The sequence below is a fragment of the Perca flavescens genome, chromosome 8 (genome assembly GCF_004354835.1).
Source record: "Perca flavescens isolate YP-PL-M2 chromosome 8, PFLA_1.0, whole genome shotgun sequence".
Lineage (NCBI taxonomy): Eukaryota > Metazoa > Chordata > Actinopteri > Perciformes > Percidae > Perca > Perca flavescens.
The window spans coordinates 26,086,118-26,105,657 of record NC_041338.1 but is presented as its reverse complement, the minus strand read 5'-3'; the positions used below and the strand labels follow the sequence as shown (position 1 = coordinate 26,105,657).

Here is a 19,540-nt window from a genome sequence, read left to right as displayed (position 1 = left end):
AGTGTGTGTGTGTTTGTCTGCTTAGTCTTTGTCTGTATTTGTAATAAGAAGAACCAATGGTTCTCAATTGTAGACCGCTGGCATTGTGATGCATTAATTTACCCTGATAACCCAGCCAGTCTCTGCCCACGGCTGTCTGACTCATCCCTTTGGTCCCACTCCTCACTGTGTTTGTGTGTGTGTTTGTGTGTGTGTGTGTGTGTGGGTGGTGTTTATGGAAATGCCCTCTAGCTGGACTCTCTCCCCATCCCAGGCAGTGAAGAAGGGGGTTGAATGTTTATGTTCCAAGACTCCACAAATTACAAAGGGGTTGAGTTGCAGGGCCATTGCGCAGAAAACAGATTATATATCTAAACAATACCACCCTGATAGCGTAACTCAATTCATTTCTCACTGTGCGCTTCTGTCTGCGCTTCTAAGTGTATGCTGGTGTTGTTTTTCCTCTATCTCATGAGAGTGAGATGAGCAGAAAGGGGGCCCTCCCACCCTTCATCAGGCCAGAACCAATCATAATGACTTCTCCACAGGGGAGCATCCACTTCAATTATCATCCCATTATCATAGTGTGTGTGTGAGAAGGCCTGGGAAACACTTTTACATGCTCGGAAAGGTGACCGAGGGGCTGAAGGATTTTCAGGAAACAGGGACATTTGTGCGACTCGTTGTGAAAACTGGGACGCGTTTATGTTTCGGAGAGATTTGGTGCACGGGGACAGGTTGTCCTGGACAAACCGTGTCGCTCAGCACAACATCTGCTCATCCCGCTGGGAGGTGACTGTGTTTGGGTGTGTGCACATACTGCATATCTGCTCGTGTGTCTTTCAAAAATGATTACAATTTCAGACAGAGGCACCAATGGAATGTAGACAGACTGAAAAATCACATCCATCTTTGAATGTTTGGACCCCGACGTGGTGCGTAAAAAAAACTCTGTCTTTGTCTGGGTGCAGTCCACATTCACACATACACTGTCATTATATAGTCATTCATGCCTAAATGGAATTAGAATATAGGCTATCATTCCAATGGGCCAATCAGTCGTCTGTTATGAGGGAAGCCAAAGACTTGAATGGGGCGCTGGATGTGCAATTTGCACCAGTGAACAGCACACAAGGCTTCTCAATTATTCACCCAAGTCCACTGGAAAGCCTCTGTATGTGCTGGGCCGGTCACCGTCAGACTCTGGGCCATGCCTACGATAGGAATTAAAGGCTGAATGATAATAGCTGATTAGTTTATGGGTGTGCGCATAAAAAATGGATAAAGTTTATGATGCTTGTCTTTTCTCTATTTATTCGGGTGATTCTGCAGTCAGAGTGAAGACTCATGAGGCAAGAAAATGAGAAACATCTGATAGGTAAATCTGCCTATATTATTTAAATTAAATTTATATTATGGAGGGAACTGAAGTTTTCCCAGAACTTTGTATAATAACACAGAATGTGTTCCTCTGTTCTATATTTCTTTAGTTCTAAATTTTATGCAAAGACCAAGACTAAGATTAATCCACGACCTGACACTATCTACTCCTGTTTGGTAATGTTTTCCAAAAATAAATACCTGTCTGTTTTAGGAAATATGTATATTTGTGAACTATTTTTAAAGATTTAAGTCTTCAGTAGGAATGAATGAGCTCGGGGCTGAATGCCACAGACAGAGTAGGAAAGTCAATACATATTAATAGACTAAACAATGTTGGTTTTGGTCTTATTATTTGATTTGTTAACAATCAAATATAGAATACAGGAATAGTCTTGAAAAATCGGACGGCTGGGTATACCAAAGCATACCACATAACCACAACGTCCCCAGTTAGATAGACCTTTGTTGCATGCCACCCCCCTATCTCTCCCCTCGTTTTCTATCTGGTATCGAATAAAGGCAAAAATGCCTGAAAAGGAATCAATAAAAAAAAGGACGAGCAGGGTAAGGCTGCAGAGAAAAAAGGCTTTGAGATTTCTTAAAAGTTATGCCTTGGTCCTGACAGGACGTGACACTGTGACTCCAGCCTCGTAGCGATCATTACCACTATCAGGTCAATGTAGACGGGATGACAACTGCTTGGTGGAGAGAGAGGAAAAGCAAGAGAGCGAGAGATGTAGAGGGGGAGAGGAGAAAGAGACAGAGAGAGGGAGGGAGGGAGGGAGGGATGGAGATAGCTCGAAGAGCTCTGCTTGCTATAATTTAACAATTTTATCACTGGGCAGAGGACACACCCGTTACATAACCGAATGGTCACACATAATACACCCAGTCAATGGCCTCCATCTGACCACAACCCATCTACAGTAGCACAGTCAAAAGAGAAGAGCATGCTGGAGAATAGGTTACGCGCCATGCACATAGACGCACATAACGTACAATACAGTGACACAATGTGGAGAGAGTTTCAGTAAATCACAGTGTTTGTTCCCCTGGCAGCCAGCTGAGATCTTCCTCTGTCAGAGGAGGGCGAGGGGGATGGAGGAGAAAACGACAGGCCTGGGAGGAAGAAGAGCGAGAGAGGGGAAGTTTAGCTCTGCCTCCAGGCCTGCATCATAAACGCGATGAGGATGTTGGGGGAGAGGGCCGTGCGGGGCTGGAGATGCTTGTGGGGCGCACGAGGAGGAGATTCAATTAAACTACACAAGGTTCGAATGCATTTTTAATCACGTCGCTTCGTTCCCTGACGTAACCGTCAGCCTTTGTGAGGCAGAGTCTCAAAGAGGAGCTGCCGTCTCTCTCCCTGTCCTGTCCTGTCCTCCCCTCGCAGTTCACACAGCTCAGCGGACCAGCAGCACAATTTTCAATTGCTATTTTCAAATTTGCCTTGCCTTTGTGACAATGGCAGTGCCGTGTTCTTTGAAAATACAAGTTAATGTAAACAGGATTGATGGATGTTCGTGCTACTTTTCTCAAGTCTAAGCTGGTACAGTAGGCTGACTTTTTCACCATGTTGTGTTCAGTCATGTGCTTTTTGTTGTTGTTTTTTGGGGCATTTCTGCCTTTATTGGATAGGAAAGCTGAGAGACAAGCAGGAAAACCGTCACAGGTCAGACTCGAACCCTGGACTTCTGCATCGAAGGAACAAACCTCTGCGTATGTGCGCCCGCTCTACCAACTGAGCTAACCTGACACCGGTCTTCATTTTGTGCTTTAAATCTATGAGTGGTCTCGAATGCAGAGGAAATAAACGTGTTGACTTGAAAAATCTACAAGTCTACAAATGACTCTCGCTTCGACTCCAGTTTCCTGCGAGCAATCAAGGCGACAAAATAATAACCTCCTTTTCTAGTAGTAAAATAGGTTGCAGAGGAAGTTTGTTGCCCTGGATCCTCTCGGCTTTCCTGAATCATTCATATGCGTTGCTGTGCTAATGAAAATAGCTGCGCACTCAGCTGCTGCTCCAAGCCAATGAGCATCATAGATAGGGCCCTGGAGGTCCGTCTCTACTGGAGGATGGAGAAGCACTGTCATTATTCTAATGACCCTCAATATTCCTCTAACGACCCCTGTCTTTGCTCACTGCTGGGAAAATTCACACAAACGGAAAAATTGAACCCTTCAATATATATTATAGCCTATATTACTGTTGGTCTCCTGTTTTGGAACACTCTGACAAAATGTTTTCAGTAACATGCCTGATCCAAGACACAACGTCTGCTGCTGGTAAGCCTTCCCATCAAAGTATTTAAATCACCCTGCCTTCATTTGATGGTTCACTGAAATAGGCCTCTTCTTAGCTCATCTTAACATGTGTGTGTGTGTGTGTTTGTGTGTGTGTGCGTGTGCGCGCACGTGTGTTGGATGTACGCATGCATTGCCATATGCACGTCCAGTAAGCAAGCAGCCTGGAAAGGGTGTAGGCGATTTGAATATTTCTCATTTAAGTATGCAAAGTGGCCAGATAACCCTCTGTTTTCCAGCCTCTTCCAGCAATTACCGAAATAAATAAATAAATAAATAAGCAGTCTAATTAGGATGCTGAGAAGAAATGTGGAGGACGGAAGCATTTTCCTGACTCCCATTTCTCCATCCCACATGACATGCATGAATAATCCAAATGCGGTTCTGGCCACAAACACTTATCGTTATTGCTTCAGTCATAAATCATCTATTGGATATATGAAAATGACTAAATCTCCAAAATAGGTTGATAGATTTAGGAAGCACATATCCACATATGTGGGTGATGCCCCTGCAGCAGTGGAGTGAGTGCTGACAGTGTTCAGTGAAAGCGAAGTATATCTCAGGGAAGGACAGATTACTGTTTCCTCCAACAGATGCCTGTGCCTGTAAACAATGTTAAAGGGAAACAGCAGCTTAACGACCAAAGTCATTACAGCAGCCGGCAGATCAAAGCAACCCGGGATTCTGACATCTCGTATTTACAATGATTGTGTGTGTCTGCAGAGGTAGACTGCGTGTGTGACTGCGTGCTATCATATTTAAATGTGTGTGAGGGCACATTTGTGTATCTGTGAGCCTGAGCCGGGATGCAGTGTAGAGCAATTTTTTTTATTTTTTTTATTCCCACAGCGCGAATGCTTTGTAAACCACAGGGGCCTGAGTAATCTACCTCTAACCAAGCGTCACGGGGAATGGAAACCTGACGATCACATCCATCAGACTTTACTTCTGGTTCTTATTCCTCTTTCATCCCTCATTTCCTCATTCTCAATCCTCACCTTCCTTCACTTGGAGATTTCATTCCTTCCTAATCAAAAAGATTTATGGCTACATGCGGATAAATATGAAGGCTGCAGACCACGGAAAAGCACAAGTAAGCCCAGTACCTAGATGTAATACTTTGGAGCTTGGTTGCATCAGTGCTCCTCACATGCTGAGTTAACATTCCCAAAGTCTTAACTCAGTGGGCTAACCCTGTGTTGAGTCATGCATTGGCCATGCAGTCCATGTTACATTCCTGGTCAGCCAGTTTATTCCCTAACTCTCCCTCTGCAGAGAGTTTGACTTCTAATCAGCATGTTTTTTTGTTTTTTGTCGGTGCCAATTAACGAGAGAGCATCTGGAAAGAGACATATGCTGGCCTCGGGTCTCCAACTGTAATTATGGACCGGAGAGGTCACACAGAGAGAAGTGAGGGGAATAGTGACGAAAGACAAACGCATTTTAAAAACACAATTTACCCCAAAAAGAGAGTGAGAAAACTTACAAAGACATCCATAAGCATGTGCTCCAGGGTCACCTCTAAGTCCTCGAGCCGTGCCGCAAGAGTCATCCTTCAGCTGATCCAAAAAAAAACAAAAAACACCACGGAAAATAATAAAGATTTTTCGACAAAATTGAAAAGTCTCAACAAGGACTCAAACTCTATATCTTCTTAGGTGTAACCATGGGATACTGACAGATGACTTAGAGGAAGTAGTTAAGCCATGTCAGTCATATAACATCCCGATTCTTCATCTGATCGTACCATGACGGCTTCTAACAGTCCAGCCTAATACGTCCACATTCTCCTCTCATTCTCCATCCAACGCAGCTTCCCAAAAGACCAGTTGTAGTCCAAATATGATAAACAAGCGTGTCAATCTCCACTAAACTTGGCTCTGAAAACCGTCTGGATTCCAGTTAGTGCTCCAAATGTTTCCGAAAAAAGAGTGTGGGGTGGGGGTCCCCTCAAAGTGCTTCGGTCGCTCCTTTAATCAAGCCTATGGCTTGGATTTGTGACAGACTAGAGCCTTGTAGTCCCCGGTTCAGATCTGAGTTATGATCCATGGGTGAGATAAAGACTCCCTGGCAGAGGGTGGGTCTCACTGTTCAGAAGATTCACAGAGGAGGAGGAGGAGGAGGAGGAGGAAGAAGCATACGCTAATAGTCAGATAATCAACTACTATGTGATGAAGTCATACATCTGTTTCATTTTTTTATTTTTTATTTATATCTTTCTAGCTCACATTCTCTAAGTTGTTTGAACAGGACATCACCTCCCTCTTTTTCCACTTTCTCTCTCCCTGTTTTTCTCTGTGCCCTTTCAGGTCCCTGTCCACAGTGGACGTCTTTGTGTGAAGGGAGAGCCTAGGGCAGCTGATGCCCAGTTCTGGGTGCTCTTGGCTGGGGTCATCCTCTCTCACACTGAGCCTCTCATCAATGGGCCTTTGTAGGGGGCTCATTAACGGCTGGCCCTGGATGCTGAGGCTCCAATAGACACACAGGGGGAAAACAACAGCGATATGGCCCTGGATCTATGACTGGAAGCTTATGTAACAGTGATGGGGAGGGGTGCGTTGGGGTTTGCAGGAGACAGGGCATGTGGGGTAGAGGGCTGGTTGGGAAGGAGAGGGGTGGGAGGGGAATTAAGGGTGAAGCAGAGCAGGGGGGGAAAAGATTCACTGAGGGAGGAAGGGAAATAGAAGGGAAACAGGGGGACGACGGATGTTGGTGGGACGCTCCATGGAGAGGGGTTGTTTTTGTTTTTCAGTCAAACGCTGGTGGAATGTACCCCCCCTGTTTTCTCTGTGTTAGCCAGACACAGAGAAAGAAAGAAACAGAGAGACAGCGTCAGACAGCAGGGTGTAAGGGGGAGAGTGAGCTTAGCTGGGCTGTCCCAACAAACAGGATATGACTGAATACAGTAACAAGCTTTAAGGACGGAGACACAAACTACATTTACATGCACCAAAGTAACCAAGTTACTTGGGGAACAGGAGGTACTGCAGGAAAACCGGACCATGCAACTGGTTAGTGATCAGATTTCTCTGCCATCCTTTACAATTTTAGGAGTCAGGGCTGGTTTATTTGAAGTGTATTAGTGATATAGGATGCTGGTTACTGAGGATTTCCTTGACTGTTTTGGCCAAAGCATTTTGACTGACAGTGTGGCTCTCATATAATCACATTTTTCCTTAAATGGACGCACTGACCATTTAGCGCATAAGGTTCCTGCATAGAACCAAGATTAACCATGCAAATTACTAATTCAGTGAGCAGTTTTTGACACACTGACTACATTGTTCTCCTTGAACCAAAGCATTGTAATGCTCTAACTAAAATGGTCACATCTCTTCCTTTCTCTCCAAATCAAACCCCTTTCACACCTCTGTCTCTTCTCTCTTCTTGCTTCATCTCTCTTTCTCTCTCTCAGCCCCGCTGCGTCTCAGACACATCCCTCTCAATCTTGTCTCTCTCTCCTGCCTCTCCTTCCTAAACCAGTACAGACCCAGAGTACCAATGACCTTTGCCCTCTGACCTATCTCGGGAGTGGGGTCGGCTGGATCGGCCGCTCATCAGTCCTCACGTCAACTCTGTGGTCAGGAGCACTGGGCTGTGACCAAGTCTGTTGCACACCCGGGATTCTGTGTGTGACACACACACACACACACACACACACACACATGCATACGTTCACCATAATACACGTCACTGGGTGTTAAAGATAGAGTGCACAGATCCATCAGTCCTTTGTTTTCCCTCAGTAGGCCTCACTGTTATCCTGAATTCTCTCCTAGTGCTGCCTGATGTGAATATGTAACACCCCACCATAACTCAGAATATCCCTCTAATTCTCATCTGCATGCCGCTCATGTATCATAAATACCTTCCAGCATGGTGAAGATGGACAGTATATGGCTACTAAGACTTGCGAAGCAGGTGGCACGTGGAGTCTGAATGCAGTGAAGAGTGTCGAGAGCAGCAGGTAGCCTATCTAGACCAGCATTCGTCATTAGTGAGGAGCTTAGCCCCCAACAGAGAGGCAACACAGGACAGCATGTCCCAGTGTGACTCCCTAGCACGGCTAGGGTTAAAACCCAGATTTCTGTGTAGAATCCAGTGTGTGTGTGTGTGTGTGTGTGTGTGAAGGTAGAGGAATGAATCGTCGATGCAATGGTTACAACAGTCACTGCAGAGAAAGCAGAACATCCCCTCCCCTCTTTACATAATACGCAGAAGCAAACAACACGTTATGTTCCATCACACACACACACACACATACATACAGGGGACACTCGCATGTGCTTACAAATGCACAAACACAAACACATTACTCATGTCATTTACACAAGAGAGGGAGTTTGAACAGCCAAGCTACTGTTTCTGAACAGATCTTTGTGAATATACATGTGGAATAAAGAATGCCCTGTGAACACTGCCACGTAAACGTGATCATACACACATAAATAAACAATAACTATTACATAGATTTATAGATACAAATAAAAGACGTGGTAGCGAATGCAAACTGATAATCACCCACTACATCAACTCCAATTTACAGTACCTTAAGATGAAGAGCGCTGAAGCAGTTTAAGTCTGAGGAGTCTTCCAATGTCTCTCCCCCAACGCTTTCCTCATGGAAGTTGACTGTCCCAGTAATCCAGTAAGCAGCGAGAACACCAGGGTCGTGGTTATTGCAGCACCTCAGACTGTGCATCGCAAAACTGGCCTTAACAAGCCTCTCTAAATTCTGATTGATGGTAAAAGCTCCGAGGACAGTTTTGGTCTTTAATTCTAATTTTGAGCAAGAGCGCAGAGTGTTTTTCTGTGTGAGCCTCATTGATCGCGATGTCCACCTGGCTTGGAAAATAGGGATGTGTTCTAATCAAATCTTCCAAGTGGTTTGAGATTTGCACACACACACACACACACACACACACACACACACACACACACTCGCACACTCAAAAATAGTATCTATTCCAGACATGTTGATAAAGCCTCTTAAGCACCTGTCTAAAGCTAACTGTCTAAAGGGTTTACTCTTATACAGCGGACAAGTAGCTGTTCAAGTCTCCAGAGAATGCAACACAGTTCATACACACCTCAACTGCTCATGTGTAGAGCCAAATCAACTTAAATGCTTTTATGACTTGATGTATGTCATATCATGTCTGTGAGTTTATTATCTTTGTGTTGCATTTTTCTATGCCTACCATTCTGCCTGTAAGCATTATTATTATTGACATATCTTTATTTAATGTAGGTCTGTTTTTGTCTTTAGTATTTTTATCTTTTTTTGCTGTCCGTTGTTCTGTCTTTTCCAGTTTTCTTTGTCTCCATTCATGTCTTTTTTTGTCCGCCTCGAGTGACAAAAGGACAGCAAGTGCAGATGAAAGGGATTCTGCTTAGTCATTCTCTGCAGTACTGTTAGTAATTTGAATTTTGCTTTGTCACTCCGCACCCCAAATCTGTCGTTCCACATTACAATAAATGGCTCTCCATTTCTGTGTGTCTCTCTGGACGCAGGCGCGCACGCGTGTGTGTGTGTGTGTGTGTGTGTGTGTGCATGTGTGCGTGTGTGTGCATGGAAGTGTGTGTGTGTGATTTCTAGAAAGGCCTGCGACGGGAGAGGCAGGTGCACTCTACTATCTTATGTCATTCTTGCTGCATTGGAAGTCACCTTGGATTTTAGCGAGACCCATTCATACATGAGTAGAAAATGAATAGAATATCTGTTATGCAGGGGATCAAAAGGCATTCGTTAAAGCAAACACACACACCTTCCACCTTTTCTAACTTTGCAAAGGTCACAGCCTTTGCTTCTATCTTCCCTGTCCTACATACAAGCCTCTTAACACAGAGTGAGTGTGTCTGAGAGGCACTGAGCAGACAGAATGCGACAGAGGCATATTTTAGAGGCTGGTTGTATGAAGGCGCTGGATTGAGTCACGCTCCAGCATTTTCTGCCCCAGTAAACTTAGCCCACTTTACTCAGTGCCGAGGAGGCTTCCCAGCCCACGCCATGCGCAGAAGTAGGCACAGATAGAGGGATATGAAAACATTGTTTACCTGACACTAATTTAACAATTAACACTCTGGTAAGCAGGCATGCCCGTCTGCCAGCAAGTCTGCACAACTTTTATGAATTACTCTAGCGTGCAAAACAGCACACTCACATCAACTTAGGATCAAGACATACACGTGAGTCCCCATCCCCAAAGTCCACACACGATTAGGACTCTGATTTGTAGCAGCATGAGGGTTAAATGTTTGATGATACGGCTACATATTTAATCTTTACAGACCAGATCATGAGGGGAAATGGGTTATACATGATCGTACTCCCAGGGGAGAATACTGGGATACTGGATAAAGGGGAAAACATGGGGTAACACATTTTAATGTGTGTGTGTGTGTGTGTGTGTGTGTGTGTGTGTGTGTGTGTGTGTGTGTGTCTAGGTGCTTTAAAAATGTGGACAGAGAATTTGAAATGGATCTCTGTCCTATATGTTGATTCTTTACTATAGATATGTGTATCGTCTACAAAAAGTAGGCCCCCACAGCTGCTATTCTAGGTCCTGTATAAACTAGGATTAGTTTCATTATCCACGGAGGCTAACTACTGAAAACCCATAAACTAATGTAAGCTTTCCTGCACTCCTCACACTCGAGCCAAAGAGTTTTCATTCCTCAGACCTTTGCGTAAGACTCATTCGTCTACACGCAGGATGCAGCTGTGCTTGTAACCCTCGTAAACCTCTCAGCCGCTCATAACTACACAACTCCTCTCCTTTATAGACAATCATTAAAGACCCCTTAAGCATGCAAACCACAAACTAACAAAGGATTGGTAAAAAAAAACAAATGCAAAGTACAAAGAGGATGCACCTGTGCACACCGTTCTAAACACACACACACACACACACACACACACACACACACACACACACACTTGCATTTCCTTGTTCTTCTAATGAGCTAACATGACCTACTCATTTTATAACCTACAACACACATGCACGCCTTCTCCCAGGAGTGCAGTAACCCAAACCAGATTGTGCCAGATCCACCTCTTGCTGCAGGCATGGGACTAAGCTGCCTGTCACTGTACAGATGGGCCCTACACCTCTGACAGGTGCACCGCTGCCACGCAAGCCAATGCCGAACTCTGGTCAAATGACTCAGGCAGATTGTCTTTGTTAACGTGCAGAGGAGGAGGAGAGCCCTGGGGGGGGCGGGGGTTCAGGGGAAAACATGCGTAATTTGAGGAGATCACGTCCACCTCCTGACATTACTACAGGCCACCCCTCGCATCGCTGTGAAGGTAAAATATAAATCACAGCCGTGCAGTCTGTGTCTGTATGGTTTTACATTGATTAGTTTGAGGTATTGATGGTCAGCTACTACTGCATGTTGTACGGGCAAACATTTAATATCTAAAATGGATCAAAGAAGGACCCAGAGAGGGGGTGGGCTGACAGAGGGGGGCCAGACAGACCCCCTGGGGCTACAGCCTCCACTGGAGTCCACTTCTAGACAGACTGGTCACCTCCCACCCTTCTCTTGCCTTTGTCCTTGCTACACCTCCTCCCCCCCACAACAGTCAGAAAAAAAAGGTGCTGTGACAGGTAGGGCTTGATCATTCCCAGGTTTCACTGCAAGCCAAGGTCCTGTCCCTTGGTATTTACCACTTAGTAACATTCAGCTCGCATCATTGCCATGGGAACAGAGGAGCAGCTGAAGCTACGAAAGAGAAGGGAGGCAGGACAGAGCTAAATATTGGGCACATGAAAAATTAAGGACTGGGGGAAGAGGGGGAGGACTTATTGGGGGGGTAAGTCCTATGTAATAGCCCCTCCATTAGACAGCAGGGGTAATGGGACGGCCACTCGGTCACTGACAAAACTCATTATTAAGCCATGCAGCCTTTAACATATGCTTCCCTCCTTCAATCTCATTGTCCCTCGCTGTCCTCCCCTTACTCCTTCTTGTCAGTTTCTCGCTCTTGATTTCACTTTCTTTCCCTGCTCTTTGTCCCCCCTCTTGGACAGCAGGAGGAGCAGGATGATGTCATTAATTATACACATACACACCCACCCACACACCCACACACCCACACACACACACACACACACACACGCACACTCTTTCTCTCCTCCTTCCCCACCTGGTCCCTTCCACAAGCCCTTGTGCCCTGAGAAAGCTGTGATGACGGATGAGAGGAACTGTGGAGTTGTCCAATACAGCTCGGTGTTTATTGGGGCCAAACGGCCAGCGCGCACACACACAGCAGCGGAGCAGCAGACCCACTGCTCATTAGAGCTGAAGGTCTCCTCTTATTGGCTCCATACATCAGAGAGGACATGGCGAGGAGGAGGCCGGTTGCTACTGACAGCCGCAAATCTTAAGCCAAGTCAGGAGTTTTTCTTCACCAGGGCTGACCTTGCTGTGGAGAAATTCCTCTAAAATAAACTTTACTGAAGGAGCTACAGGAAGAAGTACGTACACCACTTCACACGTAGGGCCAAGATGGCCTGCTCTTCTCCAGTGAATGAGACTCAACTTAGTGCTAGGGCTCATGATTTAGGGAAGCCTTGGGCTAAGCAAGGGGAATCCCATCACACAGCGCACTCTGGTGGTCAGAGTAGGAAATGCAGCACACTGGTGAGAACAGGAACGGTGGGTGCAAGCTTACACAAAGACACAAGAGGATGGTTGCAACACACTGTTTACCACAAAATTGGATCAGTGCCCATGGGAAACGTTTGCCTCAACAAAAAACACCTTATGATTTACAAAAGTGTATTTCTGTAGAACTATTATTTTGTTTGTATTCAAGGCCAGTATTCATAATTTCCCAAGATTTAACTGCACCCACTTCAGGACATGCCAGACAACATTCCACAACTGAGGTTGACATTGTACTTAATTAAAGAGATCGGCCTCCTCTTTATTATCCACTTTATATTTATGGAATCCCAACATGCGATTGATGCAATGCATGTAGAACATTTTTATCACTATTTACCAAATGTTTTGGCTTCTGTTGCTGTGTGTTTTAAGTATGTGTTAAATGTGTAAATGTACATATCTGCACATTCAACAAACTAAAGCAGGAAGCGTAGGATCCAGTCATTTCCCACGTGAAAAGAGACGCACACTTTGACTATCTGTGTCTCATAAATACACATCTATATAAAATCAAGTTTGTCAGACAACTTCCAAAAGTGCATGTGCAAACAGAGTACACAGCAAATACAAACAGCTGTTGCCAAAAACCAGACACATCCACACACAAACACCTCTAGACATGTATTAATGGCCTTAACTGCAATGGCAGATGCTCACATCTGTTCAGCACACACACAAACACACACAGGGGTGAGTTATGAATCTGACACACGTCACATTTAATTGTTCTAACAAGCAGTAATGAGAGCATTGAGGGTCAGCCAGACACTTAGGATGATGTAAGTATTCCTTGGAGGATAGATGAGCATCACTCTGGCAACCTTGATTCCATATTTGGGTTTAATTCAGCGTAATGGCAGATGTCTACACATGGGAGAAGGGTGGTAATAGGATACCTGGCAACCGCTGCAGAGTGTTCGTAACTAAAGAAACGGATTGGAAGATCGGAAAAAAATCTGGCAGGAAGAGTCCAATAAAATACGGAACTCTACTACCTACACTTTGGTAATGAAGCAAGACAGTGAGATTGAAATTAAAGAAAATAAATGGTTTGATTCTCCACACCAGTTGAAGTATATTTAGTTGAATGACCCACTTATCAGTCCATCCAGAAAAATGCGATAATGCGATCGCATAATTCAATGCATAATCAGCCAAAGTCCGCATATTTATGTGGGGGGGCCCCTTTTTTCCCAAATACGGCGCACTTTTGCCCCATAAATTGCCGATTTCCGCGCAAAATGGGCTTGCATGATTTCATAATCCCCGCATTTTCGTTGCAAAAAAGTCACATATATCTTAGCAGAAAGTTGAAAAATGTTGCGTTTACTTCACACAAGAGCAGCCATTTTCCCAGGAAGGACTGCCTTATATGAGCAGCCAAACACACACGCACATGCACGCGCATGCACACACACACACACACACACACACACACACACACACACACACACACACACACACACACACACTTTGCAAGTAATCCCTTAGTGTAGACCTATTTTAGAAAGACATTTATTAAAAGCATGTCTCCACTGCTGCTTTTCCCTCTGAGAAGCACCAATAAGATCCCAAAAGCTGGATGGGATCGGTAAACTGCATTGGTGTCATGGACTAATGCTTCACAAAGTCAAGAACGGCTCTAAAGATTCTCCTCCCCCCTCCGCTTCCAATCATCTGGCACCTTCACCATCATCGTCTCTCATTCTATCGCTCCCCTTATCCCATCCATCCATCCCTCCATCCCTCCATCCATCCTTGCAGCAGCTCTGAGCCTGCTAGCCCCAGTCGTGTTGCTGGGAGGCTGACAGGCCTACATCAATAAGGCTGTCTGGTGGCAGCATATGGGTCCATATGTCTGGAGCTGTACATGCAGATGTTATGGAGCATGCAAATGGACCAGTGTGCATGTGTGTTTGCGGGTATGCACTGTTTGTGTGTGCATCTGTATGTGTGTACGGGGGAAAGTGTGCAATGTCTTTGTCTCCTTGAGAAGGCGTGTGTGTTAATCATGAATTAGACATTAGCGTGCTGGAGCATAAAAAGTGCAATTGTAAAATCTGTGCATGCACTGTGCACTTTAAACTGAAATGACTAAAGTATTCCACTGAACAACATAAAAATGAAATATTTAGAATAAGAGCTGTAAACTCTGCAACAGTATGGTCTTTCACAAAATGTTCCGCTCTTATCGCTCTGTCTTCCAATATCCTTAAGAAGTGAACAAATGAACAAGGACAAGTATAATACAAACCAAAATACTGCTTTTATAGTCGTAGAGAGCATAACTGTTTGAAATAAAAATGGCAGCATTTGTATTTTTCATTGACATATATACAATGGACCAATAGACCCCGTTGCTCTGGACGGAGACCAGTGCAGGCTATTAGAAGCACTTTTCCGGTGATCACTTGCTTTACTGCGCAGCCTACAACTGACAGAGACAACGTAAATGTGACGTGAGCAACGTGTCTGAAAGTTGTAAGTCTTGTGGTAGCTGTGCCAAGAGAAATCTCAATCATTTCCAATCTTACAGAGACGGAGAGTGTAGGTATATGTAAGGAGATAACATAAGCACAGGCTAATTATTGCTAACTAACATGCTAGTTAACATTAGTAATTAAACCTAAACAGCTAATGTAAGTCGAAACTGCCTGCGAGCTTCTCCTGTACTGTACAGTAATTCCTCTACTGTGCGACAGTAAGTCACTTGGTTATGACACAATCGTTAGCTTATTTTTACAAAAACGTCTGCTACAGAGCCATAACGTGAGATACAAGGTAATGGAGCCTTTTATACATTGTCGTGTTTCTTTATAAATAAGCAACGGACAAATAGAGTCTTTAAACGCTTCAGATGTAAAGTTATTCGCAGTCAAGTGACGTAAAAAAAAAAAGGCGGTCAGTGTAATGCTATCAAGAGGTGATCGCTTAGTAGCAACAAAATGGTGCATCGGAGGTTAGCGTTCTGAAGCGAAGCTTTCCCCCTTGGTATTTTTCTGTTCTCCTTTTGTACCTCTGCACTGCAGGGTTTTTTCCGCTAAAGTAATACCTCCCTCTGTTGGCCTGGGAAAGGTGTAGACCTTTCGAGACACGTGGACTCGCAAGTTGCTTCTTTTCATCTGCCACTTAGAAGCTTCACCAGGAGGCAGGAACACAAGGAGGTCCATGTGATCACATCATTGCGGTTACAAAGATATGATCCTTTGTGGCTTCCTACCTGCTACTTTGCCAATTACGCTCAAAGGGGCACCCAGGCCAGTAGCCAGAAACACCACTGCCAGGGATTGAACCTGAGTCCCTGCGGTGGTGGGGGAACGGTTTTCCATTGTCCTGCCCGGCGCTTCAGGCTGCATTTCTATTTGTAATAGAGCCAGTATCCCTCGTGTATGTGAACAGGTCAAAGCTGGACCAGTGCAGTTGCTGCCGGAGACCAACTGTGAGTATTAAATGCTGACTTGTTTTATGGTGTTTTTCTGTTGATATAGATGTACTGAGCACCTCGGAAAATTAGGTTCCACAATACATTGTACACTGTTCTTTTACCTCTATCATCTCTTTCCTCTCTCTTTTCTACAACAACACACCTCGCTCTCTCTCTCTCTCTCCCCTCAGGACAGGGTTGACACTACTCCAGTTCTTGGTCAGCCAATCATATTTCAGGAGTGCTGCTAGTGACTGCTGCCAGCTTCCTCTCTGCTCATGTAAAGAGGTCACAGTTCAGAGCCCATGGGAGGATGTATAGAGAAGGAGGTAGGATGGCTTAAAAGAGGGGAGAAATGGGCTAGAAACGGTGGCTCTCTGGTGGGGTTGAGGTAAAAATGGCACAATGAAGAGTGCAGGAAATGCTTAAGTGCGTGTGACTGGAGGAGATAAGAAACACCTATTTCCTGTGTGAGTGGATGTGTATTTGTGCATGCGTAAAATTGCTAAGTAGATCTACTGATAGGGTGATGTATGATACCTGTTCAATGCAGGGTCACCTTTTGTCGCAGAGGTGACAGTACCAATCCTCTGCTCGTTCATCAAAGGTGTGTGTGTGTGTGTGTGTGTGTGTGTGTGTGTGTGTGTGTGTGTGTGTGTGTGTGCGCGTGCTTGTGATTACATTCCAATATAGGAAAGTGTAATTGCCATTCTGATTCTCCGAAGGCTAAAAGCAGTACAGGCAAAGCTCTCTTGGGACTATCTATTCTATGCGATCACACAGATAGAGTCAATATACATAATAGGACTGCTAAAGGCTCTTTAATCTAAAGTGCATGGTTTTAACACTGACACACAAACACAAGTGCATTTAACTGAAGCATGGTGTTGAATTTGGTGTGAATTTCTCATTACGATACTACTGTGTCTTGCTGTGTCTTTTAACTATCTTTTTGGACACTTGACTGATTTCTCCTCCCATCGTTCAATCAGCTTTCTTGGAAATCATTTTGAAAAATGCCTGTAGACTGATGTCAGGCGATGAAGTGGAAAATCTGCTCCCCATGTTTCCATGACAACACCTAACATTAAGTGCATCACAGGTTTGCCTCTTTGGTTGCTCAATTGCGCTCTGATTGATGTCATCGGTCGGGCCTCTTCAAGAGGACAAGAGTACATTTGACATGCTTGACACAGCAGGGCACGCTCACATGTGCTGACACACACACACACACACACACACACACACACACACACACACACACACACACACACACACACACACACACACACAAACACAAACACACTTGCACACACACACACACTCACGATCAGAGATGGCGTACGGCCGACATGCAGTGCCTCATCTTCAAATGGGCAAATTGGAGATGAGAGATTCAAACAGGGAACTGTAGGAGGATATCTCTTTACATGGCATCCCACCGATCTCATCTTACACAGTAAAGCAACAGTTCCGCCTCTCTTTATCTTCATCTGCCTCCCTGTGTGTCATGAATGCATAAATGTCCTAACAGATGTGCATGTTGGGATTCACATTTCCCTTGTACTCTGTATGAACACTGTATGAAAAGGTCAGAAGCTAATAAAGTCATTAAAGATTATTAGCTACAATTAGCTTTATTACTGTATAGTGTGGCTATGTTTTAGTTTTTTGTGTTTTAGCAATTTCACCTCATTCAATTATCAAAACCAAATAATGAATGCATCTCTATTATATTTAAGATTCATTATCTCTGAAAAACAAAATGGGACAAATGGGTTACATTTATTTTTTACTTTTAATAAAATCACAGTACATAATGACACATAGTGACACTGTCCATAATAGAGACTACCCTTGACAGTGATGACAGCTGGGAGATGGCGCTGTACAATGTGTGTGTGTGTGTGTGTGTGTGTGTGTGTGTGTGTGCCTCAGCATGTGTGTTTGTATGCATGTGCCTCATGTTGCAGCCACCAGACATCTCCCCATTGCTGCTTACTTTGGCCTTTAAATGCTGCCAGCCAACATGCTGTGTATTGAATGTGTGTAGGTGCGTGTGTGTCTCTGTGTCTGAGTGGCTTGCCAAAGGCAGCTCCACCTTGTGCTGCTAATCCAAACCCCACCAGATCTGCCTTTTCTCTCCTAATTATTTTCATCTAAGCAGTGAGACGGTTGGCTTCAGGGATGTGGGTCTGGTCACTTCCCTCTTGGCTGCTTCATCCTCGTCTCCGTGCCACCCTGACCTTAACCATCCTGACAGCCGCCTGGCCGCTAATGAACCAGGTGGATGGATGGATGGACGGATGGAGGGGGAAAGGAAGGAGCGAAGGGGCAGGGGAGGGGGGGGGGAGAACATGTGCTACCCAGGGCTTGTAGGGATTTTGGGGGAGGGAGAAAATGCGTCAGACTGATGTCAAGTTGGAGTGTTTGTGATGTTTTGCATGTGATGCAGTGGAGCTAAGGCAACAACAAAGAAGAGGGGAAAGTGAGAAGAAGGGTGTGTGTGTGTGTGTGTGTGTGTGTGTGTGTGTGTGTGTGTGTGTGTGTGTGTGTGTGTGTGTGTGTCCGCGTGCGTGTGTGTGAAATGGCCATTCCTTAATGGAATAAATATGTGTTTGGGCAAGTGTGCATGCATGCCCAAGCCTTTGGTCATTTCTGTAATGGCTCCATCTGTCATGGGCAGCTGGACACACACACACACACACACACACACACACACACACACATGACCTGAAGAGGAAAGAGGCTAGAGACAAGAGAGGCAGTGACACTGTGCCGAAAAAGAGAGCGAGCCAGCAGATGAACGACACCAGTGAGAGAGTGATAGAGTAAACGAGAGAGAAAGAGCAGAGGAGTCTCTCTGATTAGATTGATCGAGCACTGACGGGGTTAATCTCTTGATAACTACTCCCTATTGATCCACTAACACACAGGAGTTGAGACACACACACACACACACACACACACACACACACACACACACACACACACACACACACACACTAAGTGATCTGTGTAAAATATCTGCCGTACAACAGCATACATTCTCCAGAGGAAGTTTTCTATGAGGCTAGAGCTCCTTGTTCTACTGCCCTATATTCATATATTACATACAACTGGGTATACCAACAGGGGACTTGATCTTTCAGTTTTAAATCTGTGAGTGTGAGTGTGTCTGAATCTGTTCTTTCCCTCTCATCTTTGGCTCAGAAAGATAAGAGGCGGATAGTGTGCACAGTTAAGCAGAGCTGGGATGTGGAAATAATTTGCAATAATGTCTATGTGAATCAGTAATGTCCTAACTGCAATACCAAACTATAACATCCCATTAAAAAGACGTAAGGAGAGACTATACAATAATGAGGAATACGCATGAGCAAAGTTTATGGATGCCGAAGATAACAAATTGGCAACTTCTTTCAGATTCCCTCAGGAATACTTTGCTCACTATATTCTGCATGCTCTGTGTGTGCTGACCTGCTTTGCCGTTGGATGTAACAACACAGCTTACTGATGCTTATTTTATTTCATTTTCCTGCTTCACTGCCCATTACTGTCACCCTAAATACTGTATATAAAATAGAGAGGGAGAGTGATACAGACTCAGAGTGCAGGGAAAAAAAATAGGAAACATGGAGTGAGGTAGAGGAGAGGGAGCTTTGAGCACAACTCTTCAACACAGCCATCTCAGCACAATTTTCCCATTTTAGTGAGCTGGGGATTAGGAGTAGTGCAGCTTTTAAAGGCTATTGCTTTTCCCTGTCT

At 44.7% G+C, this 19,540-nt stretch overlaps 1 protein-coding gene across 2 annotated transcripts in view; it reads right to left on the bottom strand.

Moving 5' to 3' along the window:
- The window catches only part of frmd4a (FERM domain containing 4A), a 103,179-nt gene that overhangs the window by 64,955 nt on the left and 18,684 nt on the right, over positions 1-19,540 (bottom strand). Inside the window, exon 1 of one of the 2 annotated variants that reach the window (XM_028584810.1) lies at positions 5,156-5,692. The exons of the other annotated variant lie outside the window; for it this stretch is intronic. Within the exon in view, the coding sequence (XP_028440611.1) occupies positions 5,156-5,221 (66 nt within the window). The 5' untranslated portion in view covers positions 5,222-5,692. Of the gene's footprint in view, positions 1-5,155; positions 5,693-19,540 lie in introns of those variants that run through there. 2 annotated transcript variants of the gene reach the window in all.